We start from the raw sequence: 23,333 nt of genomic DNA on the forward strand, positions 1-23,333 counted from the left end.
TATTGTTAAAACCTATTTAACTTGAATGCCTAACAAAGAGTGGGAAGAGAAGATTTCATTAAAGATTCAACACTGTGTTCCTCCAGGTAAGGGCTGAGGAAGACCCCAAACCACTTCCAGAAGACACGAGAAACAAGGAAGATACTGATAGGCACAGGAAACGGTTATTTACTGTAAGTATGGTTCTTTGAGAGGTAATTCAGACATTTATTCCACTTAAGTATGTGCAAACCCAGCTCACCACAGCTGGAGTTTGCCTAGCAGCACCCTTAAAGGGGAAGCGCTTCTACCTCATGGCTGTAGCCCTTCCCCTAGCTACATGAAGCAGCACTGCCCCGACCCTCCTCAGTTCCTTTGCACCAAATGCCCAGAAACAAGATTCTGATGCAGAGGGGATGGAGAGTGGGTTGAGGAATACAAGTCTGCATCACATCTCAAAGAACCACAGTTATGGTAAGTAACTGTTTCTTCTAGTAGATGCAGACATGCATTCTACTTAGGTGACTCACAAGCAGTACACTTCCCACTGCCCTGGAAGCAGGGCTCAGAGTCTACCTAAACAAGGACTGCAGGAAAAAAAGGACTTACCAAAGCCTGCATCCACCCTGGAAGGCATAATGGTTGTGGCATAATGGTTCATGAATGTATCGACAACCACATAGCAGCCCTACGTCCAATATGGAAATGTCACTGACGAATGCTACGGGCGTTGCTTGCACCTGCTGTTGGGGCATAAAGTAAGCTATTTCATATGCAGTCCTGATACAGGATATTACCCATTTGGACATCCTCTGTGAAGATTCTGTTTGACCCTTCATGTAATCTGCATATGACGCAAACAAATGAGGCAAAGCACAAAACAGTTTAGTCCTGTCCACATCGAAGGCTAGACATTGCCTGACACCTAAGGTGTGTAGATGCTGCTTATCTATAGATGAATGCCGCTTAGGAAAGAATACTGGTAAATAGACCACCTTGTTCAAATGAAACTGAGAAACCACTTTAGACAAAGATTTTGGGTGTGGCTGTAAAGTCACTTTGTCTTTGGAGAACTGTGTATAAGGAGGTTCTGCCCTCAGAGACTGCAACTCTCATTCTCTGTGTGGATGTTATTGCTACCAGGAATGAAATTTTCTAACACAATGGCAAAAAGGAACAACATGCCAGAGGGTCAAATGGAGGTCCCATTAAGGCTGCAAGGATTGAGTTAAGGTCCCACAGAGGAATTGGCTCCCGGGCTGGAGGGATGTAAATGAAGGAGCCCTTTTAAGAATTTTGATACCATGGCATTGGAGAAGACTGATCTTCTCTGAATGGGGGGATAAAATGCCAAAAATTGCTACCAGATGCGCTTTCAATGAACTAAACACAAGCCCCAGCTGAAGGTGCAGCAGGTACTCTAAAATGTCCTGGATAGAATCCAGGCAATGCTGGCCTCCTCAAGCTAGTGACCACAGTGAATGGAAGTGATTTTCAGCAACAGGCCATCCTGGTGGAAGGTTTTCTACTGTTGAGGACAACTTTTTGAACAGCCACTGAACACTGCTCTTCCTCCTCATTCATCCATGCCACGTGATGCAGGGACTTGAGTGCAGGATGCAAGGTGCAGACTTGGTTTTGAGTGAGTAAGTTGGGATGGAGAAGAAGCAGAATGGGAGGCTGACTAAACAGTGCAAGAAGGCCAGAGAAAAAATGGTTACCTACCTTTCGTAACTGTTGTTCTTCAAGATGTGTTGCTTATGTCCATTCCAATTATGTGTGAGTTTTCCACATGTACAATAGCCAGAAGGTTTTCCCCCTTGTGGTACCTGTGGGGTTGGTTCAGGTGCTCCCTGGAGTTGCATCTCCATGGCGCCATATATAGGGTCCTGCCGACCTGCTGCCTCTTCAGTTCCTTCTTGCTCTGACAGAAGGGTAGGTGGGTGGGTCTTGGAATGTCGATTACGAAAGATAGGTAACTGTTTTTCTTAAGTGCTTGGTCATGTTGACTCCCAATCAGGAACTTGGAGGCGGCAGTGGAGCTCATGGGTTCACTGGTTGAAGCACCGCTCTGCTGAAGTCTGCATCGTCCCTAGTCTGCTAGGTAATGGCGTAGTGAGAGGTAAGAGTGTGGATTGAGGACCATGTTGCAGCCTTGCAGATTTCGTGGGTCAGAACCTGGGCCAGGAATGCCGCTGAAGATGCCTGCTTGGTAGGTCTGGCCTGCCAGACGGACTGCCCTCAGCTCTCTGACATTGCGGTGAAGTGAGAGCTCTGCTTAGGACCAGAGGCCCTGAGGTCCCCCAGATGCACTCCCCACCCCATCATTGACACGTCCGCGACCAGGGAAAGTGATGGTTGAAGTCTGGAGAAGGGAATGCCCGCACACAGAACTTGCAGGTTGAGCCACCATAGGAAAGACTTGAGAACCATCCAGGAAAGGGTGACTACATTGCTAGACTGTCTTGGTTTGGTCAATACACCAATGGCTAGCCACACCTGAAGGGGTTGGAGCCTCCGTCTGGCATGCTACGCTACGTAAGTACAGGTGGCCATATGACCGAGGAGCTTCAGGCAATTCCTTACTGTAGTGGTAGGAAATTGTCTGAGATCTTGTAAGATGTTGCATAGGCTCTGAAACGGTGATTCCATTAGGAATGCTCTCGCCTGTCTGGAGTCCAACACTGCCCCTGTGAACTCTGTCATCTGTGTGGAGGATAGTGTTGAGTTCTGCACATTCATTAGTAGGCCAAGCTCATTGAAAGTTGATCTTATCAGGTTTACATGCGCCTCCACTTGTGTTCTGGAGTGGCCCTTGATCAGCCAGTCGTTGAGGTACCTGCACCTGGTGCTTCTGCAAGAAAGTGGCCACAACTGCCATGCACTGGGTCAACACCCAAGATGCTGCTGACAGGGAGTACCGTGAATTGATAGTGATTGTGGTTCACCACAAACCTGTGAAACCTTCTGGGAGACAGGGTTATGGATATATGAAAGTATGTGTCCTTCAAGTCAAGGGCTGCATACCAGTCCCCCAGATCCAGAGAAGGGATAATGGAGGCCAAAGAAGCCATGCAGAACTTCAGCTTCTTCATAAACTTGTTGAGGTTTGGCAGGTCTAGGAGAGGTCTGAGACCACCTTTGGCTTTCGGGATTAGGAAATAAAGGTAGTAGAATCCCTTGCCCTTAGCTCCCGAGGAACCTCCTCCACCACTCCTGCTCTTAGGAGCAACTGCACCTCCTGAATTTGAAGATGATCATGAGAGGGGTCCCTGAAGAGGGTCCGGAGAAGGAGGATGGGAGGGAGCTGAACTGGAGAGAATATCTCAGTTCTACCATGTGGAGCACCCAGCGATTTGACGTGATCTGGGCCCACACATGGTAGAAGTTGGACAGTCAGCACAAAAAGGATTGGATCATTGGATATGGTGCTTGAACTGGTGCATTGCCCTCGGGTGCACCAGTTCAAAAGGTTTGTTTTTGTCGAGAGGGCTGTTTCACCTGCCCAGAGCCCTGAGATGAAGGAGGAGGCCTCCTCCTGTGGTTTCTATTATGCATTTTAGAATAGTCCTGCCTATTCTGAGGTTAGTAGAATCGAGGCGGGGGCTTAAAATGGTCCTTGCCAGGGTGTGAAGGTCAAGGGAACTGAGAGTGGCTCTTGAGTCCTTAAGGCTACGAAGCCACAAGTCCATTTTCTCAGAGATGGTCTGTTGGACCTCATATGGGAGCCCTGATGCTTGCAGCCAGGAGCTCCTTCTCATGGCTACTGCTGAAGCCATGGTCCAAGTGGCTGAATTGGCAACATCCAGGACTGCCTGTAGTGAAGCCCGTGCCACAAGCCTACGCTCTACCACTAAGGCAGAAAACGCTGCCATCGAGTCCTCTGGCAGAAGCTCCATGAACTTTGACATAGCCCCACAAGAATTGAAGCTACATCTGCTGAGGATCGCCTGTTGGCTCAAAATCTGAAGCTGGAGCCTCCCGGTAGAACAGACTTTCCTCCCGAAGAGATCCAGTTTCTTCATGTCTCAGGCTTTAGGTGAGGATCCTTGGTGCCTCTGACGTTCACATTTGTTCACTGCTGCCACCACTAAGGAGTCCAGTGGTGGGTGTGAATAAAAATGTTCAAACTCTTTAGAGGGGACAAAGTACTTCCTCTCTGTCCTTTTCGCTGTTGGGGGCAGGGAGGTGGGGGTCTGCCACAACGTTTTGGTGGTATCCTGTTTGGTCTCTATGAGTGGCAGGGCTACTCAGGAGGGTTCCCAGGGGGCCAGGATGTCTATCATGGGGTCCGAGGACTCAGACCCCTCCTCAACCTGAAGCCTCAGGTTCTGGGCCACTCTCTTCAGGAGTTGTTGGTGGACCCTACCTTCCTTGAGTACGGGAGCTGTGGAGGTTCCGGCCACTGCTTTGTCTGGCGATGACGAGGCTCTAACCGGGACCAGCTCTTTCTATAATGCCGAGAGGATCGCACGGTGCTGGGTCTTCCAGTGCAGCATGGGGTGGCTAGTCCTGCACCAAGGGAGGTGGAGAAGATGTGTGGGTTTCCAAAGCCACCGACACCGAACTCCTGGAATAGGACCCTTGGCTTTGATAGAATGGCCAGGGGGTCCAAAACGACCATTGGGTTGGAGCCTGCCACTGCGCAGGCTATGGCATGGGGGAAGATTGCTGTCTCTCCCTGTCTGACCTCGAGCGTCTGAGCTCCAATTTGTGCCGGCTCTGCCTGTACACAAAAGGACTCCACCTCCAATTGTGAGGACTCGCTCTGAGAGGACCATGGGGAAGCAGTGCCACTGGTGCAGGGGAGCAGTGCCAGGACATTGGGAACCAGTGCGACTCCACTGCCAGTCTGCTGCCTGAAGGTAACGGGGATCAGTGCTGAGATGATGGTGACCAACGTGATTTGCCTCGGGATGGCACCGAGGGTCTTGGGGAGCCGTTGCTTTTGAGCTTGGTGCCCGATCTTGCCTGGGCGTGGAAGGTGTTGCCGTGAAGGCGATGAGCTCTCTTGCTGCCTCAAAAGGTCTATGGCATGGAGGGCAGCTCCAAAGCCTCTCTGCGACTCTCCCAGGAGGGGAGTCCTGCAGAGCTGAACTCGACTGACCCCTTTTTGGGACACCAGTCAACAATGCTGGGCTAGGTGGTGCCGCATTTGCGTGGTCCAACATGGGTCTTATTGTGCTTGAATCTTTCCGTCCTGGTCTCGGTGTGGGTGAATGCCCCGTTTGGCTTCGTCTTCTTGCAGAGCACTGGGGACTGGAAGTGGTGCCACGTGCTACCATGTATGGAGCCTCTGTGCAGAGCGCCCTGCTGGTTTTGAGTGTCTCTATGAGAGTCTTTTCTCAGCACCGAAGTCTCCCATGTTGATGCCGAGGCACTGCACATCAATGTTGAGGTTCGGCCAAACTCTGCTCCGAGTGAGGATGGAGGGCAGCTTCCATCAGAAGGATTTTTCACCACTGGTCTTTCTTTTTGAGACCTGGGGTGGTATCCCCTACAGATCTTGCAACGGTCCTTCTGATGAGATTCCCCCAGACACTCAAGCAGGAAGTGTGAGGGTTACTCCTGGGCATACGCTTGTTACAAGCTAAGCAGGGTTTAAACCCCAGGGACCGGTGGTGGGAGAGGGTAGAGAAAAAAAAGGTGGGGGGAACCCCCAGAACAATTCCTTACTGGAATTCTAACTATACTGTGACTAAACTAACTAAAACTACTAATTAATTTAACTATTTACAAAGAACAATTGAGGACTACTAGGGAGAGGGCTTGCTGAAGCAAGAGAAAATGAGTGTTCCGGCTAACTGTCACAGGAGGTAAGAAGGAACCGAAGTGGCGGCTGGTTGGCAGGACCCTATATATGGCACCGTGGAGGTGACACTCCAGGGGGCGCCTGAAAAGACCCGACGGGTACCACTAGGGGAAAAACCTTCTGGCTTCTGTGCATGTGGCATGCACACACCTCATTGGGATCGACATGAGTAAGCACTCGAAGAAGAACCAACACTGATCTTGGCCATGCTGCGGCTTTGAGAATGAGCCTGGCCTGATCTTGAGCAAGCCTGAAGGATGACCAGGAGAAAAGCATACAGGAGAGCCAATTGCCAGATGACGTGGAAAGCGCTGGCAGGGAGCTTGGACTGATGCCCTCTAGAGAGCAGAACAGATGACGTTTCCTATTGTTCCTTGTAGCGAACAGGTCAATTACTGGAATGTCCCAAGCTGTGAAGATGACCCAGGACATGTGTCTTCAGGGAAAAATACCTGCTGAGATGGTCTGCAAGATCATTCTGAACCCCCAGCAAGCAAAAACTATTGAAGCAACATTCTCCTCGACGCAGAACAGTCACAGCCTGATTGCCTCTAATCAGAGCAACCTGCAGCATGCTCCCCCTTGCTTGCTGCACATAATAAAGACAATAGCACCATGATGTAAATATGCACACCAAGTCTCTAATACAGTCTCACAAAGCATGACATGAATTGTAGATGGCCTGAAGCTTCAGCAAGTTGATATGGAGTGAGGCCTCCTACTCAGACCACAGCCCCTTCACTTTTAGGGGCCCCCAGGTGCACCACCCACAAGTCATCAGCAAGGCATCAGTAAAAAACAATCTGGTTGACAAAGACCGGACAAAGGGAACACCTTGGCAAATGTTCTCTGGACACATCCACCACTGCAAGGAGTCTAGCACTGTAAAGGAAGACTGACCCATCTGTCTAGAGGGTGAAGACTGGGATAGTAAATCACTCTTAGTCACATCTGAAGGGGAGTGAAGGCACAGCCTTGCAAACTGGACCACCTGTGTACAAGTGGAAATATGGCCCAAAAGCCTCAGATACATCTGAGCTGTCATGGAAGGCTGAGACTGCAGAATGAGGCGAAGATAGCGAACTGTCTGAAAATGGTCGGTCAGCAGAAATGCTTTCAACATCACAGAATCTAACAGGGCCCCAATGAACTTTGTTTTCTGAGTGGGAACAAAGGTTGATTTCCAGGTGTTTATTATGAGACCCAGACAGTCGAGCAAACAGTGTGTGGTGCTGATGTGAGCAAGAACTTCCTCTCTGGATCTGCACCTAAGTAACCAGTCGTCCGCATATGGGAAGATGTGAATTCCCTTCTTCCTGAGATATGCTGTAACAATGACCATGCACTTGGTAAAAACCTGGCGTACAGAAGAGAGGTCAAATGAAAGCACTGTGTAGTGACAGTGGCCTTCCGCCACGATAAACTGAAGAAACTTTCTGTGGTTGGCAAAATTGCCACATGGAAGTAGGCGTCCTGAAGGTCCGGAGCACACCACCAGTCGTTCTGAGACTACGCAGGGAGAATAGTCGATAAGAGTGACATAGACCTGATATATTTGTTGAGGTCATGAAGGTCAAGGTCTTACCCCTCCCTTGAATTTGGGTACCAGAAAGTACCGGGAGTAGTAGCCGTGATGCTGGTGTTCCAGCTGAACCTCTTCCACCACTCCCAAAGCCAGTAGAGAGCAGACCTGCTCAAGGAGCACTATTTTGTGAGGGGGACCCTGAAGAGGAATGGGGAGGATGGATGGGGTGGAAGTGTGGAGAGGAACTGGATGGCATAACCTGATCTGAGAGCACTTAGGACTCAGCTGTCAGTGGTGATCGAGCCCCAAGCATTGTGAAAGCAGGCCAGCCCGTCCCCCAAAGGGGGGAAGATGAGGAGGGAGGAGCAACAACAGGAACAGAGCTCTGCACCAAGGAGACCAAATGGGTACTTGGAGAGCACTGAGGGGAGGGCATGTGGACTGGCTGAACCCCAAGCCTGACTACATTCTCCTGTGGAATCTGTCCCACAACACTGGTGTGGCCACCCCAAGGACAGCAGTGTACTGAAGGGAAGGATGAGCTGGCCACCACAGAACTGTGCAGAGATGAAGATGAGGCCCTGGATGGGACAACTCTGGAGGTCAACAGGGAGAAGGACCTGCCTGGGCCTGTGGCAGGTCAACGGTCACCACCATAGACCTGACCAGCGAGCTCACCTTTAAGCAAGACAAATAGCAGGACCTCTGCAACTGAGGAGTATCCCACGGATTCCATGGAGGCCACAGACATGGATAAGGCACTGGTGGCCTGTAGACGCTGGGCCAGATGCCTCCATCCCAATCACAGGACGTGCGCCAATCTTGGTACCCATAGTGGTCCATCAATGACCCCCAATGCTGGTCAGGTGATGGAGAACAGGAGGATAACGATCCCAACTCAGATGCAGAGGAGGCTTGAGATCAAGGCGGAGTGAGACCAAAGGGTGCAAGTATATGGTCCGATTTGTTCATTGCCCAGAACGAGGCAGGAAGTGGCAGTGCCGATGGAAGTGGTACCATCAATACAAAGCATGCCAGTGCTGGAAGCGAGAAGCAGTACTGGAGTGTCTGACAGTACTGATGTTGAGGGTGGTGAAAGGCACCACAGAAGCATTTGCAGTGCTGAATACAGCAGTGCCAAGGAGATTCCTGATACTGACGTCCCCCATACTGAATCCGGTACCAGCCCTGCTTATATAACCTGTGAGGGGTGAACATTGGGGTGCAGTGCAGACACACCCGAGGGTTCAGCGGCTCATTCAGTCAACAGAGCTATAGCTGACAGTCCTGGCAAAGTCCTGGACCAAAGGAGAGATCGCAACCAAAAGGTGGAGGAAGTCTGTAACTGCCTGGTATGCTGCAGACATAGAAACAGTCAGTACTTGCATCTGCCTCTTTGGTACTGTACTCAATGGATGTCCGGAGGCCAGAACTGGAGTCAACAGTACATGGCTTCTAACCTTCCTGTTTGGTACCGGGGAAGGATTAGAGGTATCTGCTTCATTAGGTGCACGAGCACCAACTCCATGCCAGTCCACACTTTCCTGGGGGAGCAGAAGAGTCACCTGGAGAGGTCTTGATTGGTCTTATGCAAACTTTTCCTCAGCGCAGTCGACAGGGAATGGCTCATCTGTGTCTCTGAAGAAAAGCCTGCTCTGGAATGTGAAGCTGCAGCACTCTTGGAACCTGAACGTGATCTCCGACCCAATGAAGACCTTGATACTGAAGCAGGCCACATGGCCTGTTCGAGCAGATGCTGCTTCAGGCGAAGGTCGCAAGCCACTTGAGTCCATTTCTTAAACCAGAGTTGGGCAAACTACAGCCCGCGCGCCACATCCAGCCCGTGGGACTGTCCTGCCTGGCCCCTGGCCCCTCTCCTGCTGTCCCCCCACCGCCACACCGCTGTGTGGACAGCGCAGCTTGCTCCTGCCCACCTCCCAGTCTTTCCAAGAAGCCTGTCCTGCCACTCTGAGCGGCATGATAAGGGAGCAGGGGTGGCTGGATAAGGGGCAGGAGGTCCTGGGGGGCAGTCAGGGGACAGGGGGTGTCAGGAGACAGGGAGCAGGGGGGTAGGATAGGGGGTGGGGGTCCTGGGAGGGGGCACTCAGGGGACCAGGAGTGGGGGGGGGCAGTTAGGCACAGGGGTCCTGGGAGGGGGCACTCAGGGGACCAGGAGTGGGGGAGGGGAAGGGTTGGATTGGTTGGAGATCCCAGGGGGGCCTGTCAGAGGGAGGGGGTGTGGATAGGGGTCAGGGCAGTCAGGGGACAGGGAGGGTTGGATGGGTCGGGGGTTCTGAGGGGGGGCAGTCAGGGGGCAGGAAATGGGACGGAATGGATAGGAGGCAGGAGCCAGGCTGTTTGCGGAGGCACAGCCTTCCCTACCCAGCCCTCCATACCATTTTGCAACCCCGATGTGGCCCTCGGGCCAAAAAGTTTGCCCACCCCGCCTTAAACGATCTGCAGGTCATGCAGCACCAAGGCAGAGGAAGAACCACATGTGGAGATTATCCCCCACACAAAGGATAATGTTTAAACCCCAGCGAGGACAACACTGAGGGAAACAAACTACTACAACGAACGCTACTCTGACACTAATGGCACTACTAACCATATACAAAGGGAAAAACAAAACCAGTTGATATGTTGTGAAGTTAAGATCACACAGAATTGTGACTCCAGGCACAGGCGGGAAGAAGGAACTGTGGGACGGTTGGGGCAGCACTGCCTCATGTCGCCAGTGGAGGGGCTATGGCCACAAGGCGCAAATGCCAACCTTCTATGGGTGCTGCTAGGCAAATTTCTCTAGCTCTGTTGCGTTGGGCATGCACACACCTATGTGGAATACATGTCTACATCTACTCAAAGAACCACCTAAAAAACCAGACAGATTAAAAATAACCATCAGTCTTTCTAACCTCCAACATACATCAAATAAAGAAGCAAAAAAAAAAAAAAAAAGAGCACAAACCTCTAACTTCACCGGTCTCCTTTAGTGTACAATTTTCTGGTACAACACACACAGAAGCTGAGCTACATACCTTGTAATGAAGTAGTAATGATCTGACAGACTTTATCTATGCACTGCTCTAATTCCAAGTATTCAGAAGCAAGATTAGTTGCCTTCTTTAGTTCCTGGTGGGCAGATTCTTCTTTTGTTAATTGAGTTCCCATTTCTCTCTGTATTAATAAAGAGCAATCTATTTGAAAGCTATAAGACATCTGTAATGCTTAGTGGTTAGCGTTCTAATAGCAAATGTGGTCATGGGTTCAAATGTCACACCAGCGTTCATAGTTTTGCACTTCACTATTGCAATGTATTATGGGGATGTTGGGTTGTCGAAGATATGTTATGTTTCAAAATACAATTTTGGCAAGATTTGCAATTTCTGCCAGTCTTAAAATCACCAGCTGGAGCTGTAAGATCCTAGAACATTTTTGACATTCAAGGGATAGATAATGCCAATAAATTGGTCAATATTCCATTCCTGATTCAAAGTAAATCACGGTGCTAATAGTCAAGGCTGTAAGCTATTGCGTACACAGTGAATGTTCTACCAGTATCTAACACAACATTTTGAAATAAATAAAAATGTGTTTGATAAGTTAAATTGTATGTAAATCAATGATTTCAGATAGATCAAATAGAAAATAAAATGAATATAATCTTTAATTTATAATTGACAGTGTTTTGTTGGTCTCTGAACCACTTGTATTTCTGCTGTATAATTTCAGAGATGAACAACAAGCAGATGTATTCACTGGGCTGTCCAGAGTGACATGGGGTCAGGGGGTGATTTTCAAAGGCACATATAGTAGTTAGGCGCCTATCTGCCCTTCGAAAGTCTCTAAAGGTGTTTTCCTTGAGTTATTACAGTCAATTTAGAACCAAAAAAAAAAAAATCTATGAGCAATTCAAATTATTCCATCTAATGTATATTATCTTTCATTTGTCAATACTGAATTTCAATCCACAACACAATACTCAAATATCTAAAACTAAGTCCCTCTGGAGATGCTCATTCATTTCTAGTCAGAAATGGCCTCAGAAATTCTGCCAACAACAAATTTTGCCATCTCTACATCATCCATTTTATCAGATTATTAACAGGCACCCCCAGAACCTTAGGTCACCTCACTTAATTTGGCCATTTTGAAAAGTGACAATTTATTCCTAGTTTTCCTTTGTCATTGAACCAGCTTCTAAGCCATGATAACACTGTATTTCTGATCACACAACCACCTTGTTTCCTTACTAGCTTCTTGTTAGGGACTTTGTCAAGGCTTTTAAAAAGTCAGAATACATTATATCTTGTTCCTCACCATTTTGACGACACACACAAAGAATTCAAGTAGCATGGAGGGTTATTTTAAAAATTGTAAAGCAGAAGAATGAACCAAACTCTGTTCTAATAAACACAAAAATTATATTTATACAATCATAAGATAGTTAAGATAATTAAGTAAAGAAATGCAAAATGTAAAGTTCTTATAGCAAGATTAACTTGGCCACAATGCATACAGGTAGTAATTTTTATCCTTGCTAAACTTTTAAACAAGAAACCCTTTGAAGTTAACATTTAAACAATGTAATTTTGTGAATGGGTTCCCTTACCTTTTTGCACTCAGATATTGTATTTTCAAGGCATCTGGCAAAAGCCACTGCATTATTCTTTATTTGATTTTGAATCTACAAAAAGGGAATTTTAATTATTATTTTGCATGCATTATTCAAAGCACTGAGAAAGAAAAATGTGTAAACCTGTATCTCAGAGACAGGACAATGAGCACATGTGATTAAGGAGGAAAGTGTTCAGAAGAGAATTACAGCACAAGAAATAGTTGTAGGGTGAATTTTCTATCATAATTCTCAACCATTTCATAAAAAAGTTATCACTTTATAGTGTTCATACTGCATATGCAAAAATTTGAATAAATCTACAGTAGACTTTATTCTAGGTGCAAGTAAGAAGACACTATTCTTTCAACTTTTTCTAAAGGAAGTGACCACTTTAATTGTACCACCACCATCATAACTCTCAGTAGTGGGATTATGGCAATGCCATTTGGTTTCTCTCTGATGCTTCCTGTTATATGCACTGCCCTCCAGTGAAGCTAAGACCCTTATGGTTCCATAGGTCTCTGCTACAAGCAAACACAATAGCATTTACCAGGTTGGCTGTTCAATCCCCACTCTTGGCAAAAAACTAAAAATACAAATTTAATTTGCTGGGAATAGGGAGAATTTGAGTTCCCTGGGAACAGTGCCAGTTGTGGGAGGTCCAGTGTAACATTGGGTCGTGGAGAGGAAGAGGCAGGCAGAGTGAATCCTTATCTCTGGGAGCAGGGCTGGTTGTGAGGGAAAACACAGGCACGATAGCACCAATTAGTGTAAAAATAGATTCAATTATTGTAAGTATTTGCATATTTTGGGCAAAAGGTTTGTTTTCAAGCCCCAGTTATGCCATGGGCTAAACAATTTAACTATCCAATTCCTTATCAATATAGTAGTGCTCCTTCCACAAAGGCTACCACAGAGGTTTTCAAAATGCATCCGTAGCTCCAGGGGTGGTCTGCTGTATAGCACTCATTGCAGCCCTGGAGCCTGTTCCCATGGCCACTGACTCCCTATGGCATAACAGAGGCTTGGCCCCCACTTCATTCCCTCTTTTGGCTCGAGTGTGCCATCTGCACTCAGAAAGAGGATGCAAAGCTGGGAAGAGGATTACAGATGAGTGAAATTTTGAGGAGAAGGGCAGGATAAAGAATGTAGGGCACACGAAGACAAAGGGATTGGTTACAGGAACATAGGGAAAAAGAGGAAAGAATAAGGGGGAAAGAAAGGAAGAAAGAAGGGAGAGAATGTTGTGGATGAGATGTTGGGAGTTGGTCCTAGGTGAGCGAGGGTGGGTTTCTTCACTTCTCAACCTTAGTCTTCATTTTTTATTTCTCCTCCACTGGGAATAGCTCCAACTGCTATTTTTACCATTCTTCTCACGTTTCTCAAGCAACAACGATGAAACTGAAAAGACACTGGTCCAGTTTCACTGCTGTCCAGAGAGTTAAGAATAGCAGCGGTGGAACTAACAAGAGCTAAGAGCTTTCTCTGGTGGCTCAAAGAGCCATTGAGCACTGCTCTGCGTCACATTTGGAAGGTTTACTGCACAAGCATAAGGAATCGTACATTTTGATTAAAATGGAAACTTAAGTTTTGCAGAATTGTATGCTCTAGATGTCCCCCATTTGCCAAAGAAGTTCTCTTACTTTCCACTAGCAAATAGATTATTCAAGCTCTGTCGTACTCTGGAAAGACCCATACAAAGTAAACAAAAGACAAGAGAGCTTCAAACACAAATGAAGAGTAGGATTTGCCTTGCACTCTATCTGTCCAAGATACAAGTTTTTATTCTCAGAAGAAAAGAGGTAGAAGAAAAATGCAGCTATACCCTGAGGCTGAAAAGAGATATGTACACTATGTGCAGCCTAATGCTTTTTAAAATAACTTTTCATCCTTTTAAAACATTACCTGTAATGCTACCAGACTCACTGTCAACATGAATTACCCACTGTGTAAGTGGCATCTTTCCCAGGGCTACTGTAACTTGCATTCCTGAATTTTCAGACTCTTTTCTGGGTACATATTTTAGGGAAAAAATTTAGCTGCAGAGTCTAGTCTTTGTTTCTGTCTTCCTTTTATGTAACTCTCCCTACCATGTGTCTCCTTAGACTTACCTAACAAATATATATAATAGGGGAATACCAAGACCGTGCACCTTATTTTAGAGAAATTTGTTAGGTGCGCTCTCTTCAATTTGCTTTAAAAAAATCTCTGCATGCAAGAAGGGCTTGAACTATTTTAACTGAAGTGACAAAACACTGTTTCTACCATTACCCAGACAACTGTGTCTATCTTAAATTAAAATTGTTAGCCTATGATTTTCTGCTACAAATCTTAATCAAAAAGCCTTCATTAAAAAAAAAAAAAGATACAAACCCCAACTTTTTAACATTGCTCTGAAAAAAAGTGTGAAAACTGTTACATATGCTTTCATGCAAAACTTTTATTGCCTAATGTATAATTAAAATATCACAGCTGCCACCAGAAAAAAAACTACTACCTCAATTGCTCTAAGTGAATATGAAAATTCTCTTTTATATTAAACAAACTGAGAGGTCTTATGTAAAGTTAAACAGAACACTGGTGTCACTTCTTTTTACATTTCAGTGTGTCTGGGGAGGTGGCAGGGTCAACTCATTGAAATGTCAAATATATTTGCTGTATTTATTCTATAACTTAATAAAGCAGCTGCTAAAATGGAAGTACAAATGCTGCTTAGCAACCCAGAAAACTTTTGAAGGTTATTCCTGATTCCAGTTGCTACCATGAAAATGAACAACAACATTTCTGGCATTCATGCTGTTAGATGCTTACTTGGAATAAGCCACTACCCTTTTAGAGGCCCCAATTCAGCATAGTGCTTAAGTGCATGCCTAACTTTAAACATGTGAGTAGTCTTGGACTATACTAAACTTACTCACGTTTACATACAAGCTTAAAAATGCTGAATGGAGCTAAAATTATAACAGCAGAAAGTAGGAAATATGGTTATCTTAACCCTCTAAAGATGCATAGAGACAGGATTTTGTAACACTAACAGCAAGTGCAGTAATAGCAGATATGCGCTTGCTATTAGTACAATGAAATGTAGTCAATTTCAAAAAATAAGTTAAAAATAGTTTCATCTATCATACCAGCCCTTGAGTGTCCCTGCCAATTTTTGAAGTCTTATGATATTTTCCCTTTTTCCACTAAGTTTCTCTCTCCCTCTTGGTGTGTGAAAGATCCCCACAGACAACAAGGGAAGCTGAGTGGATACTCAGGGGATACAGTGAGACTCCATACAATTAGCACTGTCAAATGCACAAAGTAAACAACTGAAAATACACCGAATACTTCAGTGGAATCCATCTGAACAAAAGGGACCAACTTTGGAGAACTAATTGAAGGATTAAATCAATATTTTCTCCCTTCCATTATGTCAAGTTAACAATAATTGAAAGTTTTTTCATAATAGTAGGCAAAACATTTTCAGACAAGATTTTGTTAAGTTGATATTGTATCTTTAAAGGGTCCAATTATAGTAACAAAGATACACCTTGCAGAGGTTTTATCTATAACAAATACAGATGCATATACAGTCTATACTACCATATCATATATTATTGTATGAACTCCAGAATTTCACAAAGCAAGGTATAAGTTTCCAACCCATATGTGTTACAGCATAAAAGTATTAGCAGCTATCACTAAAAACTGACCCTCAAGCCACAAACTCTCTCTCTCACCTCATTTTGTTGATACTGTTTCAAAAGTTCTTTCTGCATCTCTCTTGTTTTTTTCTGTACAGAATCCAAGAGACTCTTCAGTCCTGAACCTACTCCATCATAAATGGCAAGTATAAAATCTTCCTAAAAAAATATTCAATATTTTTAATGTTCAAATAATGGTTTAAAAAACTGACATTTGCATCAATGAATTTGTAACATTTTGTTATATTAGGCAAATTGACCAACACAGACAGACCAACCCTTAGGCCCAAATTAGACCTAATGTAGTCAATAGGGCTCTGATAATGCTTTCCCTTTGAGAAATCTGTATCTTCAGCTCTAATTCAGATTTCTGAGAATTCTTTTTCGATACAGACTTTTACAGTGAGAATATTAGTGGCAAAAAACACACACAAAACAAATTATTTTAATTTCAAACTCTGCATACAGGCTGTCAGCACAGGATTCAACCTTTTTTTTTTTAAACTTAGCTCTATTGACATGTTTTATCTTTCTCATGGTAAAACAATTTTTAATATTCAGGACTCAGTGTAAACACATAAAACCTGCTATATCACTGCATTGAGGCCTGGTCTATGCACACATTTTGTATTGGTATATCTATTTGATTAGAGGTAAGATTTTTACCACAATAGTTCTAGTGATACAACCCTAGTGTGGATAATTATATCAGTATAAAGGTACCTTATACTGGGACAGTTTATTCCTCATCCCATATGGCAATAAGTTATACAAACATAAAAATGCCTTATATCAGTATAATTTCAGCCACGCTAGGGAGGTTGTTCCACTTTAACTATATCAGTATACTTAAATGACTTAGGGTTATAAACAGGGTTTAAGTCAATGACTTGAGAAACACTCTGTTACATTCCAAAGGTGCTATATAGGACCAAATTTTATGTTATAGATATTACATTGATGTGACAAAGATACACTGTGTTAGTGTATTAAATGTGCAACTATGAAAATATGAGTGTAGACATTTAAATTATTTTAAATCTTTCCTTCACACTACTACTGTGAAGAATATACTTTTATAGTATTGAGAAGATACCTTTATTTTGATCCAGTGGAATAATCACAGTCCATAAAAAATTCTGATATTAATCTTTAAAGGTGTTGGATTCAACTAAATTGTTTTTACCTGTGAAATAGTTGCATCTTCTTTGGTGTCTTCAGAAAGGTGTAGGTCAGATCCTATAAGTGCTGTCAAATGTCCTACATGTTTTCCTGCTTGTTTCACTATTTGGATTATTTTGTTGTGTGCTTCTGTTACCATTGAGGATATATCTGAACAACAACCCTGAGAAATGAAAATAATAATTTAGTTAGAAAACTTCTGCAATGAAAGTGTAAATGTTTTCAACTGCACATATAAAACAGTGTTTAAACTATCCTGAAGCATTACCAATATCATATCCTTATATTACTAATAAGTGGCTCAGTCATTGTCTCAAATAAAAATGGAGCCAACCTCGCAACCACATACAGAAAAATTATTACAATTACACTGCAGGATTAGAAACCATGACTGCAAATACATCTTAGACTAGAATAGAAGAAATAATAAATGGGTTTAAAAAACCCATAATCAATAAGTTTATATAAAATGGCACTGAACAGAAAACAACAAGTCTATCAAATTAAAAAAATATCTAAATATACGGACCATTTAAAAGAAAATAACAACAACCGAGCATAGTTGTGGAAAGTGCTATATACTTATTCATCCAGCAAAGTATTCACGGAGAAGATGATTAATTAAAATTGCTGTAGGCATCTTTATCATATATCTTACCAAGTCAGCTTGTGATCATATGCATTGTGTGCCAAAGTGTTGTTACAAAGTCTACGGCCAATAATAATATAAGAGTATATACATTACGCAGTTCTAGATTATTTTTTCTTTCACTTATTTATATGAAAATATAGGGGATATAATTTACCTGCAATAGTAATTGTAAATAACCTCCCAAGTTTTTTACACCCTGTCTCAATTCTTCATCAATTTTTAGGGAATCAGTGCACTTTTGGAAACTATTAAGCCAATGTTTTGTTAGAACCACAAGTTGTTCAAAGGCAGAGGTAATTCTTATGCTGCAGGACTGAGTAGCACGATCAAGAGAGAAAACTACAAAAAAAAAGGAATATTAATCAGAATCTCAGGTCTGCAAATGAAAGCAGGAACATTTATACTTATTATGTGTAAGACATGACAGAATAAACAGTGTAGAATATTTTGTTTATGTTAGTAAGAATTAAGCTTACAGTTCTCTTGACTTTCTTCATCTTGTTGTTCATAGGCATTTGAAATGGCAGTTACTCCAGTATAAATAGTAAGCAAATTACTTAGGAGACTATCTGCTATACTCTTTTCTTCTTCATGATTCTGTCCTAGTAAATCCAAAGCTGAACCAATTAATTCTTTGCAAATTCCAGGTAGAAATGATTCAGAAGAACTTGAACATATGCTGCCGGATTTATTGACTGAACCTGTATTAATAGAAGAGCAACATGAATTAAAAGTTCCTTACAAAAGTAATGTGTCTGTTAGTTTAATGTTGGTTCCTTCTGTTTATGATCTAACCTGAAGGATGAAAATAATTAGGAAAAATAAATTAGACATACTTCTGTTGAGAAAAGTTAATACACATAAAAGTTTCTATTAGTTAAATGAAAAAAGCACAAAAAGAAAATAAGCATATTTTAAAGTGACATAGATAGTAATATACGCTATCACAAAACTATTCTTTCCAATTGCACTTATCAGTAGCTATGATAAAACAAAAACACAGCTGATCTAAAATGAGCAATAAATATAAGTATAAATATTTGGGAGACTCAACTAACTTCTTATATCTGAAAAACATGTTTTAAAATTTTAATTTATGAAATTTGTAACCAACAAACCAGAGACAATATCAGAGAAGTTGAGTAACTAGCAACATCTCAAGCAAAGAATTACTCAGTGACTGTATTGGAATTAATAGTCTCTCGTACAGCCAACACTAGGCACCGGGTGATAGCATCATCCTAGTTAACCTTCAATGGCTAAGTGTAGCAAGTTTCAAGCCAAAACCCTCTGCATGATAGGCAGGAGCCTTGTTCAAGAGGGTTTTATCCTCAAGAAGGATGACAGCGATCTAGGCAAAGAAATGTTGTAAAGTCTACAAGCAGGCACAGGAATACCCACAACAAATATGAATATTTTACTTGTAAAATGTCATGCTTCTCATTTTCTTTACAATAAATTCTCAAATTATTATACAGGCATAAATTACTATTAATAATAATAAGCTATAAGTTTCCAGCTTCTCAGTATGAAATAAAAAAGGTAATCTGCCATACAAAAGAAAAACCACCTGATAAGTGTGACGTATGTAGACCCTGGATTGGCTGCAATTTTATGTCAGACAAACATCCAGAAATTCTCCTGTTCTTCATGAGACTTCTGCTCCTAGAATATGAGGGCATGGAGGGGAAACACAAGAGAAGACAGGTCTTTATTTATATTTATTCCAGAAGGTCAGTGGAAAATTGAAGACATTTGCCCTCAGAAAGATTAGTGAGAATCCCACTTATTTTTCCGAGACTGGATCAAAACAGCACAGACCATAGGTGTACCAGTAATCACTGTCCCCTTACATATGAGCCCCGAAATAAAGATCAGGGGAGATCCTCAGTTAATGTAAAGTGTCATACTTCCATTTGAGTCAATGGAATTATGACAATTTACATGAGCTGACGATCTGCCCCTACTCTTCAACTAGAACTCCTGTGTGACTCACTCTTATAACACTGGACCCTCTTCAATTTGATTATATAAGCAGGAACGATGACCAATTAATATAACAGAATTTACCCTCCTCAAGTATCTGCTTCCTCCAAGTTCAGTTCCTTCCAACATGAATGAACAATGCATTCTCCCAGTGGTTCTCAACCAGGTTTCAGGGGGTCCGTCAAGCAGGACCAGTGTTAGACTCGCAGGGGGCCAGGGCAGAAAGCCTAAGCCCTGCCACGCAGGGATGAAGCCTGGGGTCTGAGCCCCACCACCTGGGGCCGAAGCAGAAGCCTGAGCAACTTAGCTTCACAGGGCTATCTGTGGTATGGATCCCCGGACAATTGCCCTGCTTGCTACTCCTTAATGCTGGCCCTGGCTTTTATATGCAGAAAACAAGTTGTCATGGCACAGGTGGGCCACTGAGTTTTTAATCACATTGGGGGGGCGGGCCTCAGAAAGAAAAAGGTTGAGACCACGTGCATTAGCCTACACACCACCCTATCTACAAGTCTCACCCTCAATCCTAGAATCCTCTGAGAGGGTGGCTGTCTTGACTCAGCCACAGAAATGGGAATATAAATTCTCTTTCTGTGCCTGCGCAGCACAGACCTTAGGTTCAGAACAGTGGTACCTCAGCAGGCATCCAGGGAAGAGGCTAGACTAACCACTGAGATCTTTTCTTCAGTAAAAAAATCCCCCCCCCCAAACCATATATTAACACACACATGGTATCTACCATGAGGTAAAATCCTAGTGCCAACAAGGGAGTTGTAATTTTCACAACTGTTTGCTAGGCAATATAAACCACAGGCTACCTCCTAGCAAATACGCCGCAAAAAACCTTCCACCTTCTATTTCCTACAGTGAGCATACCCTGAAAAGATATAGGACCATAGGGGCATGGACACAAATGGGATGCCATGTTCTTCTACTTATCCCTCTACCAGACAGCTCCCTAAGGGAGGGCAACTCTAAGCACCATGCTCATTTGGTCCGAGTCCCTCCTGACTAGGTAAAAACTCCCACCTACGTAGACATTCTGCTTAGCAGATGCGTCAGACTTATTGATACCAGATTTCCTTACATTCCCTTAAAACAGTAGTATGCCCTCCCTTAGCTATGTGAGGTTCCCGGTGCTATCCAGACAGATCAAATATACTACCACCATAGTGTTATCAGAGTTTATGAGGAAACACCTGCATATCTTGGAGGTGGTCAGTTTAGCTGACCTTAGATTGGGGCAAATTCAATTAAGTAAACTTGAGATATAGACAGTACGTGAAAATCTCAGGCTAAGGGGATTTGCAACAGAACAAAGCCCAGTAGCCATACCTGATGAATAGTCGTCAGACTCAAAGCTCTTCCTCTGGAGGAGCCACTGACTGAGATGGAAATTCTTGAACAGAAACTAGACGAAGTGATGCTCAATTTATCTATTTCAATAACTTTTAAGGCCCCCATTACTTTACTATCTAAGCATCTAACAGTCTTTAATGTATTTCTCTTCTCAACACTTCTGTGAGGTATGGTAGTACTATTATCCATATTTTACAGATGGGGAACTGAGGCAGAGACTGTGACCTGCCCAAGGTCACACACGAAGACTGTGGCAGAGCAGAGACTTCAACCCAGGTCTCCCCAGTACTAGGCTAGTGCCCTAATGCCTGGACTATCCTTCCTTTCTAAAACCTGGAGAAAACAAAGGACTGCTTCCTCCCTGGTTCATAGGGTTTATGAACATGAAACCTGGGCCTGCCCCTTTAGAGAAAAGGCTGATTTTTGGACCCTGTCAGAAGAAAATAACTTCATACAGTCAGCCACCCACCCTTTTTAAGGGAATAACTGACAATAGCTTTGCTTTTCTCGGTGTCTATTTGCTGGTTGAACAATCTAACACCACGTGTCAGGGGTGGCATCCAAGGACACACAATGCTTTTTCAAAAACAGAAACTGCTAATTACCCAAATCCACACATTTTAAAATGAACTCTTACTCGCTCTCCACGCTAGGGTGACCAGATGTCCTGATTTTATAGGGACTGTCCCGATTTTTGGGTCTTTTTCTTATATAGCAGGGGCAGGCAAACTTTTTGGCTTGAGGGCCACATTGGGTTTCCAAAATTGTATGGAGGGCCGGTTATGGGAGGCTCTGTCTCCCCAAACAGACAGGCGTGGCCTGGTCCCTGCCTCCTATCCAACCCCCCAGCTTCTCGCCCCCGACAGCTCCCCGGGGACTCCTGCCCCATCCAACTCCGTCCCCTGACGGCTCCCCGGGGACTCCTGCCCCATCCACCCACCCCGCTCCCTGCAGCCCCATCCAACCCCCCGGTCTCATTCCTGACTTGCCCCCTGGGACCCTTGCCCCAGCCAACCCCCCCGTTCCCCGCTCTGATCACCCTGCCCCCTAGCCACACTCCCACCCCCTGACCACCACCCCCAACTCCCCTGCCCTCTATCCAACCCCCACCCGCCCCATACTGCGCCACCAGAGCATGGGGTCAGGCTGCAGCTCTGCAACTGCGCTGCCCGGCCACCCAGAGCGTTGCGCCAGTGGCATGCTGAGACTGCGGGGGAGAGGGAACAGCAAGGGAGGGGCCAGGGACTAGCCTCCTGGGCCAAGAGCTCAGGGGCCGGGCAGGAGGGTCCCACGGGCCGGATGTGGCCCACGGGCTGTAGTTTGCCCACCTCTGTTATACAGGCTCCTATTGCCCCTCACCCCGTCCCGATTTTTCACATTTGCTGTCTGTTCACCCTACTCCAAGCCATAAGGTTCAGTATTTTCTTTTTGCCCTGCTATAATCAACATCACAAACTCCTACAAAGCATATTAAATTCAATTTCCTTCACCATTAATGTCACCAAGTGTTACAGAAGAAACAAAGAACCTTAAACTCAGGTGTTGACAGTTCAAAAGCTTTTTCTTTCAATTCACTTTTATACAGGACATTGTTTAAATTAGGCAGATTAAATACACAACTGAGACTCTGACAGTGCACAGGAATAGCATTCCAATTACTGCCCAGCAAGCAACAGACCAGGAAAGCTGTTGCCATTCCAACGTTATTCTATTGTTAAACTAATATTTAGACTAGAAATAAAGAAACGGCCTGTCAGATTCCTTTTAAAGAACTTTTATTTAACCCCAGGGTAGAATTTACTTTGGGCTGTCCACAACGCATATAAAGATTTACAATCAGCTGAACCAAACTGCTTTACTGCAGAATAACAGTATCATATCTGTGCCCCGTAGCAAAGCCATAATTAAGGATCTGTCAGCATTTCCATTATAAGCTACTATTTGCAGGAGTTTGCAATTCAGCCGTAAACACTGTTACAAGGCTAAAACTTCATGTACAAGGTCTTGGCGCAGCTGCAATTTACTTTTTTAAATATGATGCTTTTAAATTATAGAAGTGTAAATAAAACCTTCCAAACCAGACACTATTTTGTATTGCTGATACCTACAAACATTTGAAAAAAAAAATCTGTTTTAGAACATAATTCATTTTTGGTATTTTTTCCCTAAACCCCTCCCCCCCACAGCTTCAAGATTTAGAATAGGGCTGTCAAGCAATTAAAAAAATTAATTGTGATTAATCGCACTGTTAAACAATAATAGAATATGATTTATTTATTTTTGATGTTTTCTACATTTTCAAATATATTGATTTCAATTACAATACAAAGTATACAGTGTTCATTTTTATTACAAATATTTGCACTTTAAAAAACAAAAGAAACAGTATTTTTCAATTCACCTACTCCAAGTACTGTAGTGCAATCTCTTTATCATGAAAAGAGAACTTACAAATGTAGAATTAAGTACAATAAAAATCTGCATTCAAAAATAAAACTATGTAAAACTTTAGTGCCGACAAGTCCACTCAG

The 23,333-nt window shown here is 43.8% G+C and overlaps 1 protein-coding gene across 7 annotated transcripts in view; it reads right to left on the bottom strand.

The window, feature by feature from the left end:
* Nucleotides 1–23,333, bottom strand: part of KIF14 (kinesin family member 14) — a 114,424-nt gene that overhangs the window by 43,577 nt on the left and 47,514 nt on the right. For 6 of the 7 annotated variants that reach the window (XR_006283238.1, XR_006283237.1, XM_037907233.2 and 3 more), the window contains exons 22-28: nucleotides 19,028–19,122; nucleotides 17,934–18,158; nucleotides 17,612–17,796; nucleotides 16,810–16,968; nucleotides 15,660–15,782; nucleotides 11,929–12,003; nucleotides 10,355–10,493 (exon numbers count right to left, since the gene is read on the bottom strand). Coding sequence is in view for 5 of the 7 variants with exons in the window: in XM_037907233.2 (XP_037763161.1) it covers nucleotides 10,355–10,493; nucleotides 11,929–12,003; nucleotides 15,660–15,782; nucleotides 16,810–16,968; nucleotides 17,612–17,796; nucleotides 17,934–18,158; nucleotides 19,028–19,122 (1,001 nt within the window). In the remaining 2 variants the exon portion in view is untranslated. Of the gene's footprint in view, nucleotides 1–373; nucleotides 723–10,354; nucleotides 10,494–11,928; nucleotides 12,004–15,659; nucleotides 15,783–16,809; nucleotides 16,969–17,611; nucleotides 17,797–17,933; nucleotides 18,159–19,027; nucleotides 19,123–23,333 lie in introns of those variants that run through there. The other variant, XM_037907234.2, reaches the window with a different exon arrangement.

Source organism: Chelonia mydas, chromosome 8, assembly GCF_015237465.2.
Source record: "Chelonia mydas isolate rCheMyd1 chromosome 8, rCheMyd1.pri.v2, whole genome shotgun sequence".
NCBI classification, from domain to species: Eukaryota; Metazoa; Chordata; order Testudines; family Cheloniidae; genus Chelonia; species Chelonia mydas.